Source organism: Amphiura filiformis, chromosome 8, assembly GCF_039555335.1.
Source record: "Amphiura filiformis chromosome 8, Afil_fr2py, whole genome shotgun sequence".
Taxonomy (NCBI): domain Eukaryota; kingdom Metazoa; phylum Echinodermata; class Ophiuroidea; order Amphilepidida; family Amphiuridae; genus Amphiura; species Amphiura filiformis.
In genome coordinates, this window is record NC_092635.1 from 50,736,033 (window position 1) to 50,759,201 (window position 23,169).

Below are 23,169 nucleotides of genomic sequence, written 5' to 3' on the forward strand. Positions count from 1 at the left end.
ACGGTCGCATGTCATAAGTTGGGTACAATTTCCATTACACGGTCAAAAATGACAAAAATTTATTTTTTGATATGTTGTATATATTGACAACCTCTAATAATTAACACCATTTTAACCTTAACACATGCTTAAATTTTGAGATAATGCTTAATTATTAATTAATTAATACACAGGTGTCTATGTAAATCTCAATTTTCAAATGCGTTTTTCTCAAATCGGACCTCAATTACAAAAATGACTCTAAAATTTTTATTTTATGCAAGAATGTCATCAGATTTGGAGGATATGTTCTCAATACATCAATGCTTCAAATGAACTATTTGAAATAATTGTACGTATGTTAATTATATTGTGAAGGTCAATGATATTTTTACGAGTAATTAGCGAGACGGTTATTCTATTATTGAGGAAATGAATATCAAGAAGAGAAATGTACATTAGCATGTTGCTAAAAATACTGAAATTCAACTAGGATTTCATTAAAAATGAAAATAAAAATGAAACAAAATTAAACATAATACCCTTTAAGGTGGTACTACACCCCTTGATAAATTTGTGACTATTTTTGCATTTTTCTCAAAAAATAATAACACAATGGTAACAAAAGTTATGTATCTTATTGGCGCAACGCACCCACTTACTACACTCCAATTTCAGTGACTCAAGACAAGCGGATGCGTTATTTATGATAAGAAAAGAGGTACCGCTAGAATGTACCTCATTTCTTAACATATAATGAACCACTTGTCTTGAATCACTGAAATTTCAGTGAGGTAATTGGATTCCTTGCCCCTATAATATGCATAACTATTTTTACCAGTGTGTAGTTGATTTTTTAAGAAAAATGCAAAATTAGTCACAAAATTTATCATGGGGTGTAGTGCCACCTTAAGTAGTCAGTAATTGTTTTAGTTGTACAAATTCAACATTCAAAGCTGTCATTACATCATACCCTCACTAGATTTGAAAAAGTAACCAGTAGTTTTGACATGCTGACATGTGAATTTTCACATAGGCCCTATTGCACACTCCCGCATCCGCCTGCTCCACATCCGCCTGCTCCTCCACCCCTGGCATTTTTCATTTCAACTGATGTGATTTGTTTACTGAATAATGTATAATTATATGCTTCAGTAGACTGAAAGAGTATAAAATTAGGCTTAAAATGAGGTATCAACCACTGCTGTAGGATATCGGGTTACGGAAAGCCAATCAAATTTGTATCGCAATTTTCAGAAAAGTGTAATCCCTCCACCCTTTTTGCATACCCAACTTATGACATGAGACCATACATACATAGTGCCTGTAAAAGTTAGCCCATAAATTATCATGGTATTTAACTATTTGGCACTATTTACCAAAACAGTAAACTCTGACACCTACACATAGAAGTGGTATAGTCAGACTGCATAGTTTGGTGAGCTTCCCTTTCTGGAACATGAAGAATGAGACTACACTTAGTGATCAACTACAATTCCTTCGAATTCTTTATTCGATATGTCTGTATCCTAATGAACAGAATTCTACACCCCTGTGGTGGAGTTGATGTACTTTTCGACACTCCAGCGGAATGCGGTGGAAATAGTGCATGATGAGATGGAAAAATGTCTTAATAGAATTAAGTTGTACATGTGCATTGAAAGTGAGGCACTTAGACAGTTTTCACTTGGAAAAATTCTGTAGGGGTGCTTAATTAATTATATGTATCAGATCTCCCAATCTGACATTCACAATTTAACTTTGTACAGTGTTATGATGAGTGTTCTGTACAGCATTTTTAGCGATCACCTTGTGCCTTTGTTCTTTACATGTAATGTAATTCTACCATTAATATAAAATTAATAACCATTATCAGTCATTGATACTCTCAGCAACCACACCAAACAAAAGAAACCCCCTCCTAATCTTAAAACCTGGGAGTAAATCACTTCTTTGTTTGTAACCTGCTCCCCTTTATCACACAAAACAAATCACAGGTGCACTATTTATCAGCTCACTAAAACATTGCAAGTTACATGTACATGGACATGTATAAAACTTTACCTAGATATGTAACTACTGTACATGTATGCACTTGATGTACACATACATCAGCTGCATGACCAATCACTAAAACATCATTTTCACCAAACTGGAACTGACCACTGACAGGCATTTTATGGCTCTAGGGATCCTTTGTCTGATGGGGTGGGTGTCGCAATGGAAGGGTGCACACTTTTGCCAACTTCATGAACTTTGTGTGAGCAGTCAAAACTATTGTTGTGCATGCAAGAACAAAGCACTCACTTCCTGAGGTAACATGAGTTTAAACGTGTTTTCATCTGGCATCAGCACCACTTATCCTTTATTACCAGTGATTTACAAGTCATCTTATTGTGTGGAACAAATTGTTTTCAAATACAAGTTTCAAACATCTGGTAAATGCTTTCAACTTGCCAAAGACAATTTGTTTTACATCAAATGCATTTGATTGCAAAAAGAGAGATAACAAACCAAACAATCGTTCATATCATACCATTACAGTTAAAGAGGAATTTTACAACGTAAATACATATTGTAAGCCTATAAATATGTACATTAAGGAGTATGACAAAAGGTTACCATGTAATTATTTGTTGATTTCTAAATTTAATCTCATACAAAGCTGTGGGAACTCATTTTCAGCATATATTGCTGATAAAAAATAATTTACTAACATTCAAACATATTCTATAGTTAATTTAAAATAGTTTTATGACAAAAATACATTCATCAATTGGATCATGTTCCTTTTAATTTAAAAGGTCTATCTTCAAGCCTTATGCTATGTGGTCCATTTCTCAACTTACCGGTACAATATTGTTTGTTAACGGGCGTTGCATTTGTCCAAAAGGGGGCGCTTGTTAGAAATGAATTTTCAGGGGAAAAATCTTCAAAATCAGGTTAAAATGCCTGATGGTGCTCCTGTAGAAAGGAGGGATTTATTTCTATAATATAATGATACCGTACGGTACTGATATGGCGGTGCCCACAGAATCGCATTGACGGAGTGGTACATGGGAACATGAAACCTTCGGGGCAAATAAATACTACGAAATTACGCACGTAAGTGCATCATCAAGCAAGAATCTGATGAAATTAGTGAAATTCTAGTTTTTAAATTCTTGCACTAATTTCAAACACCAAGTCCCAAAGAGAGATTCCATTTAAACCTACATGTATATGAAAATTCATTTCTTCCATTGACCCTAGATTGTCCTGGAGTGGTTCACAAATCATCCCCAAAGCTGGTCAGGGTCTACTTTCTCACACAACATAGGGATGTCACTATTGGAACAGTGCCAGGAGAGTTGAGACTGTAAATTTGTAGTGATTGACTGAAGACTATTTTTACCCAACTGTGACCACTTTGCCAGCTAACCATGACATTGGTCTATTTCAATAACTCACTCAACTGGAAGCCAGGAAGTTGTTGTGTTGGTCTGTACCATTAGACGAGGTCAAGGTTAGAGCACACCCTGGCATGGGGGCACCATAAAATTTGAATGCACATTTGCCTGTGTGCAATCATCCACAGAAGTTGCACATGCATAGACCCTCTAGATACATGTACATGTACATTTAATGCATGTTGCTCCAGACAAATCTTGCTGGGAAATCCTTACTGTGTACATGTACACTGGTATTTTTAAGGTAAATAATTTTTCACAATTTGAGCTTTGTGGAAATTGTGCAAGCTGTTTATTAATTTTCGTGGAATTAATGTCTTGAGTATAATTACACTGTCACTTAAAATAAAAAATATACTGTCGCACCTGCACGGCCATTGCAAAATTCACAAAAATAAAAACTCTTATGAAAATAACAGTTTACCATTTAGTATTAAAGTGTTTGGTAGTACATGTAGGTTTATAATGAGTTCTTTTTCACCAATCACTATGTTATCTCTTTGCACTGGTGTTGCGGGGTACATGTAGTCTACTCCACTGGATGTCAGAGCACTATCGTGACTTGCAGACCTATTTGAGTCTTCAAGACTTCAAAACAAGTGGTGCTGAAAGCTGGGCTATTAAAATTTACTAGAGTGGATGTGGGGTTCTCCATCTCATCTACTATTAAAATTTACACATGCTTGGTTTAGAAACCTGTTCATCACATTGGATTTCATCTGCAGAACTGAAATCATTCGAAAAATGAAGTAAAATTGAGTCATTGAGGTCGAATGAAGTAAAAAAATGGGAATCCAAAATATATATTTATAAAACGAACTCTGTCCATTCTTTGGTAAGAAACTGCACTTGATAGAGCTGTAGCTACGCTGGGCCGGCCGGCACACACAAACAAAATTTAAAAATGATTTTTTTTTTTCATCATAAAAAGAGCAAAAAAAACCCCTTTTTTACAATTCATTATAAAGATTGTGCCCGAATTGGATAGTAAAATTAATTAGCAAGCACTTACAATCCTGGCACTTGATAAAATTGTAGGTCACCACAAGGGACATCAAAACAATTTTGAAGGAGGGAGGTAGCTGCTAAGCTCCCAAACTGGGAATCATTTTGCACTTTCTGTTATATAGCAATAGCATGAATGTACACATGAAGTACAAGGTCCAATGTTGATTTTAAGATATAGAACCATTCTAGATTTGACCCCTGTTAACCATTAGAGGTCATGCAAGGTCATACAAGGGTAAAAATGTGAAAATGCTCCCATCCAGTTGAAAGACATACCAAACTACTAGTCTGATCACAAGGATTAAAACAAAGATTTTTTTTTCAAAGCTGACTGAAGTTGTACATTTTAATTACTTTTACTTCTATTGAACAGTTAGCAATGCATGCTAATTCAATGTGTCACTGGCTGTTCAATAACAGGGCTATTTCATTATAAATGACACGTTCACAAAAATGGCTTTTATCATATCTGGTTGATATAATTAGGGTGATAATGCAGTGTTATTAACTTAATTCTAAGTATGCCACAAACTACAAGCTACATGAGCATTTTACAGAATTCTGTCTATTTTTGTATAAAAAATTGCCAAAAGGTACATTTTTAACCCAATTTTGGAGTCCCATTTCATTTTGCCCATGTATTCTGAATTAATTCTTTGAAAAATTAGGTACATTCTATGGCAATGTGCTTGTTGCAATGAAAATATGATATGTGTGGAACATCATGCAAGTTGAATGGTGAAAATTGGTGCAAAAATGTTAAAATTCAGAGATTCTTGCAAAATTGGCATTTTCGTTAAATAAAAAAATGAGTGTCCTCTCCAATTCATGCCTCCATTTTTGTTAACATTAAAGAGGAAATATAAACCCTTACCCTACCTGTATAATCTGTGTTATATTACCAATTGATGGGACAGGGCACTGATTGAGGAATTCATTTATTTTACATACAGTAGACCACTTGTTCTTGATACCACAGTTCGCGTTAAAAATTTGTCCTCTCCAGAACTGAAGTTAATTACTAATTGTTGAAATAAGAAGGATTATATCATAGAATGTGAAATTTGTAGAGGAAGAGTGGTCTTCCTTCTACCAAGGTGGCACATGATTTGGTATTTGTTGCATTTTGCAAGCCTGTATCCACGATTATGTTTGCAATTTAACAAATGTCCTCTCCAGCACAATTATGTCATTTCCATGAATTGGTAAACAAACTAAAAATAAAAATTTCAAAGAGCCAAACCCACAAGAAATTTTTGCATTTTATTGCAAATTATGCTTACAAACCACTTTAGTGTTCAAATTATTGTCCAGTTGTTGAGAACACATATGATATTATTCTGCATTGAACTTCGGTTAGCTAAAAATTGCAATATTCCTAATTTAACCAGAATATTAACCCTGTTTGTAGTGGATTTTAAATGCTGGGGATCTTTTATGCAATAATATTGATGCAATAATATTGATGCAGCTATTTCTAAAGTTAAAGTATGCTTTATTATGTGTTAAAAAATGTGTCCTATCCAGAACAAATGACACAGGAGGGGTCCTTTATTTTAGGTTTTCCATGACTAGTACAACAGATTGACGCAGAATACTCACTTATGCATCAGTGTAGCTATTGGGCAGGACAAAATGACTATTTCATGAATTTTTCATGTGAAGATAAAGTTTATCCTTAAAATATGTAGTAATTTTGCACCATTTATCTGGATTAGTATCAATTTACTAATTGTTTTATATTGAAACTGGCATATTTAAGACACTGAAGTGTAAAGGAACATACAACAATTATTACAGACTAAATATGAATAAGTATGAACCCAATGTTGGTTACATATACTCTTTCAAAGTTGTGTATTAAATTGTTTAAAAAAATGTCTCCTCCAGACGGCAGCTATGTTTTACACAGCAAAAATTCAATTTAATTTTTTAATGGTTCCTGAGGGTTTGACGCTCTAATATTTTGAGAATTATTGACACACCATCTGAACTTTGAAATGATAATGAATTTGCATGAAATAAATGAGTTTGAATTTTGACCCCTTTTGGGACTCAATGTTGTCATTTATAATGAAATAGCCCAACAGCAATAGTACCGTAATTAAAACATGCAACTTAATCCAGCTTAAAAAAACCTCTTAGAATTAACTACCCCCCCCCCCCATTTTTATAGCAGTTTAGTTCCAATGTGGAATAATAAGGTCTACAATGTACAACAACTTCCCTTTTTTCCAATGTTTTCCGCATTATCCTCAGGTGCATGCTGAAGTCTAGTCTAACACAGTTCCAATAATTGAAACTCCCGGCTCCGACCGGGAGTTCCAACAGGTACTGCGTATGTGTTTGTATGTGTAAAATGTGCATCCACATACACACTTAGCCGTCGGTACGAAGATATCGTTGCTCCAAAAATGACTGCAAATTGCACATTTGTAATCATTTTTCACCACAAAATATGATATGAAATCACAGGTGAGCAATGTATGAATATATGGAGAGGTCAAACAGGTTGTTAATTATTGTCAATATTAATATTTTACGACATTTATAATGAAAATAATTAACACTGAAGACACCCTATGGCACCTTCTACAACTTGAGAACAAGTCCTCAAAAGTTTGAAATTTGTAGTTACTAACAACATTGAACAAAAAGTTCTTAAAAAAACACCATAAACTGACCTTTGATTCTTCCGATGTGGCTGCAGTAGTTTCCTCCCCCGTCTTAGCATCATCTTTCTTTACTGGTGGGTCTGACTTCTCTGCAATTCTATATGTACGTCCCTCTTTCCCTAGCCTCCCGGAAGTAACTCCTTTTTTGGCTGCCAGCCGGAGCTGACCACCAAGTTCTGATGCACTACTTAGTTCAACACGATGAGATTGTCTAATGTATTTTTCAATGCTCTTCAGTGAAGAGCCTCCTTCAGCCAAGTCCGTTATGGCTGCTTCAATCAGTTTCAGAAGATTGGTAGTCTTGCCGATTGTACCTCCTCTAGTACGCATGGTGGGCGGCGCGCGTTCCCCCCTCCATCCGGGTCACGACACGATGCTACCCCTTTGTTGAACACCCTGAGGATGTTGCCATCGCGTACACTGAGCTCTAGCTGCTCTAGAACTAATGCTTCGCTTACACCACGACCAGATCGAACTGCATGACAGATTCGATCCTGAGAAGGGCGCTGTTTCTGCTTTTTAATCTTGCGAATGGCTTCCAGTATCCACTGGGTGTACTTGGGATTAGCGAGACATGAGTCGCTATCCTTCACCATATTGATGGCCTATGAGAAACACAGGACATACTTCTTTTGGTTAATGCCGATATTTGCATCCAACACAATTGCCTTCAGTGTACAAAAGTGCTTGTTTTTTTGTCTCAAGAGCACCCACCAAGTTTTCACATCTCAACCCTTGTGATAGGTTTCTCACCCTATCTGAGTTTAATATAAACTGCTACTCCGGCTGCTCTGCTTACAAATATATATTATCCATTTGACTTCAACCTGTAAAGAAGCAAAAAGCAATGTAACTATTTTACACATTAAATTAGACAATCTGTTTTCCAATATTTGCCAAAAGAAATGATATTGATAACTATGAAAAAATCATCACATAATAAGGGGTGGGGTATGAACGTTTGGACAGTATTTATTGTGGGACATTAGAGCACATCAGACATATCGAATTGCATTCTGAATACGAAGAATGTCCTTCTGATATCAAATTATTTTGTTTTTTTGAAATTCGCAATGTACTACACATTTTATGGTAAATCATTAAAATTGATATTTTTGATATTTAACAGTACTCGAAGTAAACTTTATAAATCTGGTGATTTATACTTCAGTGTATGTACATGTAGGTGGGATGAAAAAGCCGACGATCAATTGAAAATTTTGACCTTTCGTATTGAAGATATGGATTTCTTTTCCCAAAACACCAAAAAAATTTAGGTCTTTTTGGGAAAAAAAATCTATATCTTCAATATGAAATGTCAAAATTTTCAATTGATGGTCGGCTTTTCCTCCCACCTACATGCACCTACATGCACTTTAAGAATATATCATTAAATTTATAAAATTTACTTCGAGGACTGTTATGCAGTCAAAAATGTGAAAAATATCAACTTTTAATAATTTATCATAAAATTTGTATTATACCATGAATTTCAAAAATGAAAATTATTTGATATCAGAAATACATTCTTCGTATTCAGAATGCAATTCGATATGTCTGATGTGCTCTCATGTCCCACAAAAAATACTGTCGAAACACTCATTCCAGATCCCTTAAAATGTTGCTAAATTATTGTGAATGTATCTTAGAACACTAAATTCAAGTTCTACAAGATGGTACGGATGACAAACATTCAATCCTAATACAAAATACACCGAAATTAATTACAAATCTGCAAAATGTCCAGTACCATTTTAACTTTACCCTGAGCTTTGGATGTCCTCCCTTATTCTCAGAGGTGGTGGGCATGCTCACATATGCCCCTCAAACTTGGTGGGTGGGGAGGGGATGACTACCTCTGGTTCCTCTCTCTTATCAAAATGGGTAGGAAAACTGGCAGCTGGTTTATTTTCAGTGTTGCTAACTTTACGCCCAATTCGGTGCAAATTTTTATTTGCCTTTCCTGTATTTTAGGGCCGATATGGATGAGATTTACTTAAAACTTTTACAAGGACATTCCGAATGTACATTATATTCTCAAAGGAAAAGCAGTGGACAAAACTGTAATCATTAATCAGGGACGTAAATCGGTAACAGATCTTCCTAAAAATTGATCTGGCCGAGGGTTTTGCTGCAGCACTGAACATGGGGCTCATCCCGGGAATAGGTTATGGCATGGGTATCCACCACACCCTTTTTTGCTCTTTTTAAGTTACATGTAGAATACCATCACTCAAGATTTGTTTTCTCCCCATTTCCAGAAATCCAGTAGAAATATCACCACTTGATTTTTTCTTTCTCACCTTTTAATACTTGATGCAGTTCACTTCCAAGTTCTTGAGTTTTAGTTGAATTGTGAGTTATCCTTTTTATATTACCTGTTGACAAATATTAAAAGAAAAATTAAATCATTTGTAACTCAAAGGGCTCTGCCTGGCAAAAAAATGGACAATAAAATTATTTTTACTTTTGGAGTTCTGACCCCCCAAAGTTGGTCCTGGATGGACGAAGTTGCATTTTGAGGGCCCTATCTTTTAAAGTAAAGGAGGTACAAGTTTTCTGATGCCAGATTTGAATTCTACACAAGTAAGTACCCCAGGATACATACTTTTCAAAGTTGTAAAGGGTTCCCTTTATAGTACATTTATGGACCTCCAAACATCGTCTTTCGCGTTGCGACACATTTTACGCTGACCCCCTAAATTTCAAATTGATGCCACGGGAAAACAAAATGGAGTATGAATCTCAAATTTTCGGGATTTTACTTTCTCATCAATATCTACAATGTACCACCACACAGAAAAAGAAAAAAATTGAAGAGGTGCTGCGGTGCACATCCCTGGAGTTGACATGGAATGGGTCACATATAATTACGTACATTTGTACATGTTACAAATCTGACCCAGCACACTTGAGTCACCATAGCATGCTTAATTATCCTGGATATAAACTGTACAGTGTTCACCGTGTACACAAGGTGATTCACAAACCAAGGGATCCCCACCTGCTGCGGTCACGGGGGTGGGGCTGTGATCAGGGTTCACAGTTTTCCACGTCCAGGACGCTTTTTGTACTCACTGGACCCGGAAAAAGTAAGATTGCATAACCTGAATGGGTCCAGCAGGCTGTGCTTGGACCCGGAAAAATCCCATTCAAGAAATATTGTAAACATTGTAAACATTGTAACGTAATATTTGCACGATCCAAAGAAAAGTCCACCTCTTCTAGAGTTCCCCTTGTATCACTAAGCAAACATCTGTGCATGAAATAGCGATGGGTGAGCTCACACTGTGTCATGTAGCAGCGATTTTAGTAATTGTACTATATATGTAATTTATGAATGAAAAGTTGTTTTTAAAAGTCGAGTCGGCGGTACATTTCCTGGTGACAATTACGCAAACACGTTTTTGCGGTAGATACAGCTGTATATTTTCAACTGATCAAATAGCAAAATAACAAATAATTTAAATGATTCAAGTAGTGCAATATTATTTGGTAGTAATGTAGTTTTATTGAGAATAGTATCCGATCTCGGTAGCCGGTAAGTCGTCTTTTATCCAATAATTCGGCTCGTACTGAGTGAGTGAAGATGGCATTTCCGGGTGTTCCGCCTTCCGTACATCGGATGCATACATTGTAAGTGTAATTTGGACCCACAAAAATCAGCTTGGGACCTGCAAATTTCAACTAAATGGGATCTGAATGGGTCCAGCATAAAAAAAGTGGACCCGGTTATTTGAGAGCAAACTGTGAACCCTGGCTCCTGCCATAGCTTTGACAATGTTTATAACAACACTTTAACCCCATTTGACCCACCTCCAAACAGGGTTCGAATTCGTTTAAAAATTTTGTGTAGCAGTTTTTGGCTAATTCATCATAATCAGGATACTTCCATATACTAAATAAAGCACTATAAAAAGTGCTATACAAATGCAAAATTGGGTAGCAGTTACTTCAAAATGTGGAGCAAACTGCTATGCGATACAGCCGAATTCGAACCCTGCCTCCAAACTAGTCCCAAACAGAAATGTTTGGTAGACTCATAACCGGTGCGATCTTACCTTTCCGATGTTGATTAAGATACTTCTTGCATCGATCCCGAGATGCGGAAAAACCAATAGTCATTTTGTCCCACATAAATGAATAAATAACAAAACCCCGATCCCCGGTGGACTCACCCAAAAGGTGACGTCACACCATATGATAATCCCTTATCCGACTTGGGATCCCCTACCGGACCAAACTTGTAGGGGTGGCGGGGTCGGGATAATCAACATCGAAAGGTAAGATCGCACCGGTTATGAGTCTACCAAACATTTCTGTTTGGGACTAGACTCAGTACACCGGTCGATCTTACCGCTTCCGATGTTGATTAAGATACTTCTTGCATCAACATCTGAAAGATCGATCTAGCAAGTAACCGACGGATGGAGGTACAAGATTGGTCAGCATATGATCAGGGATCGGAAGCGGGTAACGATGAGTTACGGGAGGACAGAAATATTTTTCCCCAACGGACGGAAAAACAAAAAAGACCACGCGATCACAGACATAAACCTCCTTACTTAAAAAGTTTGGTGGTTAAGAATAGCGACACTGGTTCTTACCATGCTGAGTATTCTGTATAGTCTGAAAACCTGGTACCCGTACACCACCGTATTATGATCGCCGAACAATGTCCCGGTAAACCTCCCGCCCGTCTCTGATTACTAACGAAACGGAAGTATCGTAGAGAAGGGCGAAGGTGGCTTCCGGGACACCGCCTGCTAGATCTCCTCAAGGGACAACCGAACGGTATACCCAAGATGATGAGATAGCTCGTGTCGAGTGGGTCGTGGGACGCGAAACCTTCCGATCTCCCGGACCCCACCAACACCTGGACCAGCCATTGCGACAGCGGCTGGACCGAAAGGCTCTGTAAGGGTGATGAATGCGGTCGTGAGTCCTCGCAAGGCTTGTGTTGGAAGAAATAGTGCTGCAGCGCCTTATCGGACACCCCAGCCTATCTTTGGCTTCAGCGAACTTTGCCCAACCCTGGGGATTGGAGAGGGACGAATGTCGGTATGCACCGCGCCCGTTCAGTAGTCACGAGAACAGAGCGCCCGAAACAGTGTCGCTCCAGTGTTTGTGAACACGGAAGCTAACCTCGAGACCGTGTGCAACTCAGCACCGCCGTCCCGAAGCCAACGCCAAACCGGAAAGCCATCTTGAGAGTTACGTATTTAAGCGTCGCTTTTGGACGGAAGGTCAAAAGGTGACCCTTAAAGTAATCTAAGACTGTGTTGGGATCCCTTAGGAGGATCACTTTCCTTTTGGTAGACACTCGTTGAACATACCGTCGAGGCGTAGACTAATAAGGTAACCATCGGCTATGATAGTCGACCCGTCTCGAAACCTCGGTGAATGGAGAGGACAGCTGACTTATAGCTGGCCCCAGTGGCCCGCTGAAGTCTTGCTTGGAACTTTTCTGTCAGAAACTCCGGAACTAGCAGCACAGAGGTTTAGCGGGAGAGCTATTTGTCTCATTGCACCAAGCGTAGTATGGAGCCAGACTCTGGCTATACGCACGGAGGGTAGACTTCCGTCAGCCCGGCGATGAGAAAAACAGCTTCTGATGAAAAGTATCCCTCCGCTGCGTGTTCCCTGGTAAGGGCCATGCAGCTAACTGCAGGTGCTCTAGTGATAGACTGGGTACCTCCGCTCCGGGCATCCGGAGTAGATCTGGTACTGGGAGTGCCAGCTGCCTTGCCGCTAGCAGAATGACAATGCAGTCTTCCCACCCGATCTTGGCCACCACCCTCATGAGTAGTGAGATCGGAGGGACTGCATAAGCTGTCATCCTCCCCAGTCTATGGACAGAGCGTCCACGGTGAATGCTTGGGGTCCGCGACCCTTGAGCAGTACACACGGCAGTGGATGATTGCGATGAGATGCGAACAGATCTTTCGAGGGGTGGTAACCGTGGTACATCCCCTTGAAGATCGTCTGAGCGACCTGCGGAGCAAGGGACCATTCTGCTGGTCCCGACACCCTTCCTCGTGACAGATTGTGCGCGCGAGGATGCTGGTGACGCCTGGCGATGTGTATCGCTCTCATCGTAATCTGCCTGAACTTGCACCACCCTATCAGGTGTCGTGCATGCAGGCTCAATCGTGGTGGCCCGGAGTCCCCTTGTCTGTTGGGGTAGGCTACCACGGTTGTGTTATCCGTCAGGACAACGGTATGTGATTCCACGATCACCTCCTCGTGGCGAGGGAGGTTGGTGTGAAACTCTGTCTCTATGGCCCCCATAGGCCCGAGACGGAGTCTCCGTGGATGTGGACCCCCCAGCCCCGTTTTGACGCTATGGTCGTCACCACGTGACATACCGGGGGTGCAGGAAACCTGACACCCTGGGTCAAATTGGGCTGATGGGTCCACCACCAGAGTTCTCTCGCGCGATCTCCGACAACGGAACCGCGAGGGATATTGGTGACGACTGGGCCTGCAAGCAGGCTAGAAGGTGTAGTTGGGTAAGCCTAACGTAGAAAGCGGCAGTACAGTACGAGGTCTACCATACTGGCCATTAGGCCTACCACCTTCATCCATGCCACAGCGGGTTTTGCCCGAGACCCGGCCAAGAGCCAGGCACACCGCACCATGTCCGCCACCCGCTCGGGTGAGAGCACCGCGAACCCCTCCGTGAGGGTGATCTGGGCCCCTACAAATAGTGGTGTCTGCGTCGGGACCACGCTGGACTTTTTGAGCTGATCAAAAATCCAGGGTCCCGCACCCACGGACTATCAACCCCATGAGACCCGTAGTCTTCAGTGGAGTGCGTCCGTGATATGAGCCAAACGTCCAGGTAGCAACTGATGTTGACACCCCTGTGCTTCAGGTACGCTGCCACCGCTCTGACCAAGAGTGTTAAACACCCTGGGAGAGATGGACAGGCGGATGGCGGTATCAAAACTGGTAATTTTGATCCTGTACCTAGAAGCGCAGATGCCTCCGATCTTGAGAGGCGATTGGCATATGCAGATAGGCGTCCGAGAGATCTAGCGATGCTGTTCCCATGCCCCTGATGGGGCAGGCTAGCACCGAGGCGAGAGTCCCCATTCTGAACCTCTTGGGCCTGAAGAACGTGTTCAACAGCCTGCGGTTCCGGATGGGGCTCCCGTCGCCGGTCTTCCTTGAAGCCAATGGCTCCAAGATCACCCGTAGAACGGCGGGTAGACCGGGACAACCGCCCGCTCCGTGAGAAGCTGTGTGATCCCTGTCAGTAGTGCCCGACGCTGGGGGCCGTCTGACGGCACTACTGTGGACCTCTGAAATGTGCAGACGAATGTGGGGAGACTGGGTTGCCAGTCTGTAACCCCCACTCACCACTGACCATACCCAGGCGCTCAAAGAGATGGTTTCCCACCTCTGGGTGAAAGCCATAAGCGGTCGTCCACTGGGAGATCCCCCTGTGAAAAAAACGCTGAGTCCCCCAGGAATGATCTGCCTAGCTTCCCTTGGAAGAGCGCTTGCTCTTCTTCGGGGCTTGCCAGCTGTTCCTGTGCTACCCTTGCGCCTCCCAGAAATGGGTGCTGCAGAGGTAGTGGGCTCGGGTACTGTTGGTGGTGCACGGCCTGCTGAAGTCGGAGCTCCTACCCATGGTAAGGGCAGTTTCCGACCTCTTCAGAGTGCTCCGTTGGTAGCTTCTTTGCACGGTCCTCCACCGTAGCGCAGAAGCATCCAAGAGAAAAGGACCCTGCCTTTCCATCGCGTTGAGCGATTGGAGTGGCAGGCCCCTCCCCGGCGCTGAGTGGACACCCTATGGGCTAGGCCCATGGAGCTCTCGTTGAGGCTAGCTGTTAGCACCGCTAATAGGCTCACCTGCGGAAGAGCTCAGATGTTGTCTGAGCGTGATACGCTTGCGACATCTGGGTCCCTCTCGGATCCCCTCAGGTAGGTCCCGTGGTCCTCCGCGTTACACGCAGAGGAAGCGTGCAAGCACGCGGCGCCATAGCTCTACTGAGCTCGACAGCCCACGATATCTACCCGTGAGGTTTGCCGGGAATGAGAGTGCAGGCGCCCCTGTGAGGAAGCAGCAGCTGAGCATCCTACTGAAAGGATCCCTGGTCCTCCTCCATGGACTCCCCTTAGGGGTGTCCGGAGGAAGATCAGTGCTGTTGCTCCCCTCGCGGGGCAGCGGGGAAGGAGATTGTAGTGATGTCACTACCGGACTCAGCTTCCGACTCCTTTCCCTCGCCCACAGTATCCGAGATCATGCTCCGATGATGACGGTAACTGAGGACGGGCATCTGAAAGCGGGTAAGAAGGCATAACCACTGTGTGGCTCGCCGACTACCTGCCAGCAGAAGAGGGAGTACTCCCGCAAGACCCTGAGGTATCCGCCATGGCACCACTGGGTCCACATGCTCTCGCAGCCGTCGTCCTAGCGCTAGCAGCACGGGGCCTACCCTGATCAAGATCTGGGTTAGCCCCATGCCGGCTGGCCTGGTCAACAGCTGATGTTGGTACTGCGTGGCCATCGCTAGGCGACACTTGCCACGGTGCTAGGCCGTGGAAGAAACACCCTGCGGCGGGTACCACGGGCATACCCAGCCGGCAGCTGACCCTGAAAGGATCCGCCACCAGGGTAACCCCATGGTACTGCAGTACCAGCACCGCCTCCCCCCCCCCTTGTTGCCACAGAGACTGTGGCGACTAAGGCGGGTGCTGCGGTACCGGTGCGGTATCAGCGTGGGTACCCGTGAGGGTTCCCAGTTGTGGACCGCTGTACCCTCGCCACACGGCGCTCCCTGTTTGGGGGCTCAAGCTGTGTGCTAGTGGTACCGGCGCGGTACTCGCATGGGTACCCGTGAGGGTTCCCGGTTGTGTACCGCTGGCGCGTGGTTCCAGCGTAGGTGCCCGTGAGGGCTCCGGCTGTGTACCACTGTACCCATGCCTCACTGCGTTCCCCGCAAGGGGATCAAGCCGTGTGTATGGGTACCCCATACCGGCTGTCCCTTGGCTAGAGGGAGCTTGCCTAGTACCACGGGTAGCTGAGCGTGCATACCCCCGATCAATCACCTCGCCACCTGAATAGGCAGCGTCAATCAATGGAGCTATGCCCTGTTGATTTAACAGTGATCGATCAAGAGAGGGTAATTGACCCATTGACGATAATGGATCACCCACGCTCCGCTGGCTCTCGAGGACATAAGTGGGTTGTTGATCAGCTAGGCTGTTCAAGCTACTTACTGTACCCTCTAGAGCTTCGCCCAAGGTCGCTGTGTGTGGCGGACCACTCACGGCAGCTATGGGCGGGTGCATAGCGGTTACCACTGAAGTCAAGCCGTAGCTCGTCTTTGTAGCTGCCACCGAATGCACCTGGGTCGCTGTCCCGTGAGAGACTGCGAGCCCAACCCCTGAATAATCGCCAGCCAGTCCCTGTGGACAGCCCGCAGCTATTCTAGGGCCCCAGGGTATCACTCGGCGGTCCCGCCATGGAACGCTGCCGTGTGACAACCCCAGTTGGTTCTGCTAAGACTACACCCACAGCGTTAGCCGCGGTATCGTCTCTGCTGAACCCATGCATGCTAGGGTTCAACCCAGGCAGGCCCGGGGTACCCTTGCATGCTGCCCGTCGCTGGCTACTACTGTGGCTGTTTGAGCCCGTAGATATGCCTGCAACAGACGGGTGTCCTCCTGCTAAAAACCCGTGAGGATTTTCGCTAGAGGACTGGTATCCTCCTGCTACAAAACCCGCTAGGGTTTTCGCTGGTGGTTACCGCTCTGCTGCCTGCTACTTTGCTCCGACGTATAGTCAGTGCTTTCGCTGGCTGCTGAGCCTTTGACGCGCTTAGCAGTCCCGAAGGAACCGCCTGCTTGTCCGGGGACCGGAGCCCCTTAAGCAGACCTGCCATGACCCATAGGGGCTGTCACAGCAGAATCTACCGTGTCGACTGGTATCCTCCTGCTGCAAAACCCGCTAGGGTTTTCGCTGGTGGTTACCGCTCTGCTGCCTGCTACTTTGCTCCGGACGTATAGTCAGTGCTTTCGCTGGCTGCTGAGCCTTTGGACGCGCTCGCAGTCCCCGAAGGAACCGCCTGCTTGTCCGGGGACCGGAGCCCCCTTAAGCAGACCTGCCATGACCCATAGGGGCTGTCACAGCAGAATCCACCGTATCGACCTTACCAGTGCCCTTGGTAGATTTCTTCTTCGTCTTATGGCGATGACGGAGCCTATCCCAATCGTCAAGCTGGAACTCGGAGAGTCCTAAGCAAAAGAAAGACATCTAGAAGATCGTGAGCACTCCCTGTGGGTGAAACAGAGCGGGTGTGGGTCCCGCTCCGTCACCAGGGAGGGGCAAGCCCGACAGGGCCGAGGCGAAGCGAGGGGAAAAGGGAGGGGGGCACTCCCCCCCCCCCCCCAACACGCGACTCAAGCCCAGTAAGCAAACCTGAGCACGGAGGCTGGTCGCTAACGTTAGTGGTAAAGTAAGGACTGGCTAACTTTATTACTAAAATGTCAGACGGGTCCCTACCAATCCCCACCGTATGAATATCTGATTAACTCGTCTTTATTGGACGGTAATGAAGACATAACGATAGAGTAATCACCCTAACATAGCAACAATAACCTACCGTACATGAAATACAATGTGTATGTACAAACATCTATTGTAACTTACAGGCTGCAATGGTTGTTTTACGTGGGAAACAAAATGAATGGCGTCAACGAGCGGCCATTTTGAATTGCTCGTGTGTCCCGTATACAAACGGAGGCACGATATGTAGCAAAGTTTTGGATCGTTTTTTGTCACTTTTTCGCCAGAAAATGCCGTCAAAACTATCCTCAGCCGAACAATACCGGTTTGGTTTTACCTAAGGTGTGTAACTACAACCGTATATCTCGCCTTGGTCGAGAAATTGATACACAGTGCTATGAACAATCGATAGGCACGTCTGTGTCAGTCGGAGACCAAGGAGGATAAGGGACGATCATATGGTGTGACGTCACCTTTTGGGTGAGTCCACCGGGGATCGGGGTTTTTGTTATTTATTCATTTATGTGGGACAAAATGACTATTGGTTTTTCCGCATCTCGGGATCGATGCAAGAAGTATCTTAATCAACATCGGAAACGGTAAGATCGACCGGTGTACTGAGTCTCAACCACCGCCTACTTGAGATACAGCTACACACACATTACTCACTTAATACTATATAATAGGTCAAAAGTTATCACGTTTACAAAGTTTATAGCAATTTAAGCCTATTGACCTCATTTGACCTTTGACCCTCACCCACCTCGGAACTCGACCACCACCTACATGTACAGTATTCCGGTATTTGTTCCAATAAACGCCATCACCAATAAGCACCCACCCAGCCACCCAGGGTATTTTCAATTTGCTAAAGGGTACCATTAATGTTGTTGAAGTGACTGGACGTTGATACTAGTGAAATAGCTTGACGATTTGAAGTCCTGTGTAAACTTGGCAATACATTTACCACATCAGAAAAGCTACTAGAACGTCTCGGGACCCTATTATAATATACATAGGTAAATTTGTCTCTAATAAACGGCCCTTTCGAAAAAATAAGGTAAACCAGTTTTTTTGTAAAAGCGCCCACCCAAAATGACTTTGTAAAGCACCCTGGGCGATTCTTCGATCTTCTTCAAAGATGCTATCCCTATATGCAGCAGCAGCTACATGTATACTGGGACTTGGTGCAGAGAAGTCACAGGCAAGGGTGCAGAAACAAGGGTGACGATAAGGTGAAGACTGTAACAAAATGACGAAACCAAGGCTTATTGGAATGAATACAGTACTTGATATGCTGCAATGATGATGATGACATCCATACTTGCTTAGATCGAGAGATACAGCATTGAAACGGTTTATGTAACCCTATTTGACCTTTGACCAATGGCACATTCCCCACCGGTGAACTCAACCACTGCCTACTTGAGTTGAGTTACAATGTACACGTTTATCTACGTGTAATGATGCAAAGATGGACACCCATACACCCTTAGATCTAGAGATTCCTCTCGGTACTTGAGAGAGCGATGCCGTACACAAGCGCACACTACAGGGTCAGAATTATTTCGGCGAGAATCTGATAATCGAGTCTCAATCAATCGATTGATCCGATAATCACTCGCAAACATTTGTAGTTTATACAGAAGTTGATTTGCAAGAATCAAATGATTCCCGCAAGTTTATTCTGCAAGAATCAAGATTGATTCTCGCCCTGTGAAATAAAATTCTGACCCTGCGCTAATTACCTGCCATGACCTGAATCTGCACAAAAGGAATCTGTTTGTGAACACAAGTCGCTAGAAACCTCCTTCACCAAAACTTAACGGATTCACAAATGGATTCCTTTTGTGCAGTTGTGGGAGGTAATCTCTAGATCTAAGGGTGTATGGGTGTCCATCTTTGTAGAGGGTGCACAGCGTATATTTTATTGACAGGGTTTATAGGAATTTATCCCTATTTCACCCCATTTGATCTTTGACCCAACTCAAACCTCAACCACCCTTACTTAAGATAACTACTATGGTGCCAACTGCCAAGATGGATGCCCAAAATTCGCTTACCATAGTTTGTGAGATATTGCATTGACAAGGTTTATAGGAATTACGATGCACATACGGACGCCTAGCATTCCTAATGTAGCGCCTTCGCCAATTTGGTGAAATACAGGAAAATATCTGCCGTATTCCATGAAGCTGAATGCTGAATGGAATACGGCACAAGACCGTAGATATTTTCCCGTATTTCGTGAGAACAAACAGGGGGTAACAATTTTATCCTTTAGTGCATGCCTTCTCAACTGGCAGTGCACGTCACTTGTGCCGCTTGGACTGTGACTGTGGCGCACGAAGTGACGCACGGTAATTTTAATATTTTTTCACATAAAACTTGAACAAAAAGGGGTGAAAATACCCAATATGGGCCTTAAAAACCTAAAAATCCAGCAGCTTCGGGCGCTGCCCTGGACCCCGAAAAAGCACCACTGCACGATCCCCACTATGTTACACACGCTACCTTGCAGAATCCTCCCTTGACATGTTGGCACTTCATGATCACTAAAATTTTCCAGTTGGCACTTCAAATAAACTAGTTGATGATGATGAAGGCCTACTTTATAGTGAACATGAATTGCATAAATCTTCAGACTTGTTCGTAAACTTTGTTGAAGGAATTTAGTTTGATAATCTTACTGAAAAGTAGACCAGTTTCTTCTTTGCTTTTTAACAGTGCACTCATGGCCGCGCATGAAGTATGCGCGCAAGTCTTAGGATATCGCGCGAGACATGTTACGCAAACGCACGTGTGTTATGTCTGCGCAGGTAATACTGGGAAATATTACCTGCCTGTGATGAGGAGTATGCACGCAGGTAATACAGATTTTTACCCCCCGCCCCCAAATCCTGAAAGTAACCCCTGAAAGTTTTAAATTACAGAGAGTCCATTTCTTTCAAAGTTAGCCCCAAGTTGAGGCCTGATTGCTGTTTTGAAAGTAGATAGAGCCAGGATGGGGATATTACACATGTAGATGCTTAACTTACGGAACTGTCAGGATAGTGAGGATACATTGAAGATTTTTTTACACGATACATGATATATATCGTTGTTGGGAAGGAAAATCCTCTTGTGTCATTGGTCTCCGAACATTTTTAAAACTATCTACCTCTTGGCAGTTTTGTTTAAATATGTTCAAGCCTCAAGGATCACATGTACTTGGAGGTTTAGATGATATAGTTCCCCAGTTCATGGGATTTTATCAATGTTAAAAAGCATGGGATGATGGGCAATGGCATCGCTAGCAGAGGATGCTACATGTACATGTAATAGAAGCAGAACTCTAGTACACTCGCACTATTTGTGCTATGTTTGAGTTCGCTAATAAATAACGCACCCTGCACTTATCGTCAATCCCCGCAGGCAACAGGCGTACCTTCCACAGTATGCTGTTATGGTATTTTATTGCTGTAGGCCCTACATACACGCACGGTCATTTGGTCAATAAAATGAATGGCCACACACATGGAATGGATATTGTAAAATTACCAATCGTGAAAATATGGACCAGTATTTGGACAGGATTTGTGAAAATTTGGTTTAAAAAATTGGTGGAGTGTTTATTAGAGGCGGCTTTAGAGAAAATAGGGCAATTTTACGAGGAAAGGTGAGGTCTTCAAATCTGCCTCCAGAAGACATGATGCGTGCGTAAAGCACAAAAGAAATCCCCAGGTGAAGCGATATTGATCGACTCATTTGCTTTGTACTTGTTCCATGTGCATCATGTCATCTGGAAGCAGATTTGAACTAATGACCTTTCATGAAATTGCCCTACAAGTACAATGTACATTGTATACACATTGGAAAGTCTTAAACGTAATTTGCACCAGGCCGGGCACCTAAGTGACTAAAATTAGCTTACGTAATTTGCAATGACTAGGCCCTAGGTAAATGATAGGAAAATCGCTAATTTTGTGTTCATCGATCGTGGAACTCTCAGTCTCGGTACCGGTACACATTTTCAGAACTGACCAATCGCATTTGTGCAATAACACATGTCTGCGTCTGGCGTCCTACGCTACCTATCGCTATCCTACTACGCTGTATACGCCACGTCCGAGTACATGGACGAGGGAAAGTTTTATGACGAACACAAATTAACTAATTTTCCTAGTACCGGGGCCGGGGCGTAGCTCGTAGCTGCTTGTGGGACGCACTCCTCGAAATGAACATTTCGTGTCCGAGAATTAAATATAGGAACAGTAGACAACTAGACATCACATGGTAGATGCAATTTTTAGTGTAAATGTATTTTGCAAACAACAAAACATAGCCAATCTACATCCACCAATTGAATTGATGCATCCACTGCCAGTGACTGCTCACTTTTCACTTCAGGAAGTAAATTCAGGGGCTGCACTGATGACACTTTAACAGCTTAAAATTTCCACTTAAATTATCAATATTGATTTATCACCCAAAATGATGATGATCAACGATTGTTTTCATGATGCATCTCATCACTCAGGTCAATTGAAAAACAATCTAAACAGCGGGCGCTATGACATGACCTACACTGTTGTGTATACAGATTGCAACTTCTTATTTGACAGGACAACGTTGCACTTTCTTGTAAAATGGTGAAACATCCTTGAAGAATTTGTGCGATCCAAGCACTACTAATATAGCAAATGCAGAAGTAAGCTCTCCACACACATTGATAACCATGTACCACACATAATTATGATATCGATTGGCTTTCACACTTGGTATTTTTATGTTTCCCCGAGGGCCAAAAGTTGAACAGTCAATTGATGGAAAAACATGGCGCCCATTAGTTGATTTCTCCTTCAAATCAGTGCTGTGATTCCACATTGATATTGCATATCCTACAAATTACAGCTACGCAATGGAAGAATATATCCTTGTGTATCCAGGCAAATGAGAATATATATCCTGAGTGAACTCCACGTTAATTGACAGACACCCTGGAGTAACAATTCACAAGTTAGTGAATGAAAAACAAAGCAGTGAAGTGAACCGAATATTATGAAATGGGGTTATCCCGTACTTACAGCTGGCCAAATTAAGAAATGACCACCAGTGATATTCCTTCCGTAAATAGCTGCCATTATCACGAAATAATATCTCTCGTGCTAGTTTTATATTCCAAATTAATAGAACTTCGATTCAAACTTGGTCTGGAATTATTGATGGCAGTGAAGCATGAAAGAAACGAGTTGATAATCAATCGGTGCTTATAAACTTCGTCGATATGGGCAATTTGCTTGTTTCGCCACTGATGTGAACGACACACAGAGTAAGGACATGCAGTGTAGGGAGAATTGACAATTCAATCGCCACACGTTTGCAATATCTTGCTAAAATTCACATGATAATTCATGACATCAATTCATATCTCTCAAATATGCTTAAGTAATAAGGTTTCATTCATATATGTTACTTTTCTTATATTGTATTCTATATTTAGCATTAAATCAATTACACATTATTTACCCTAATTGCAATTCTCTACAACCACCCTAAG

General features: G+C 42.8%; 1 protein-coding gene across 1 annotated transcript in view; it reads right to left on the reverse strand.

Annotated features, from left to right (window-relative positions):
• Positions 1-22,925, reverse strand: part of LOC140159168 (uncharacterized) — a 124,547-nt gene extending 101,622 nt beyond the window's left edge. The window contains 4 exon segments of the mRNA XM_072182539.1: positions 7,121-7,453; positions 7,456-7,938; positions 9,415-9,489; positions 22,697-22,925. Of these exon segments, the coding sequence (XP_072038640.1) occupies positions 7,121-7,453; positions 7,456-7,707 (585 nt within the window). The 5' untranslated portion in view covers positions 7,708-7,938; positions 9,415-9,489; positions 22,697-22,925.
• Between the last annotated feature and the right edge of the window lie 244 nt (positions 22,926-23,169).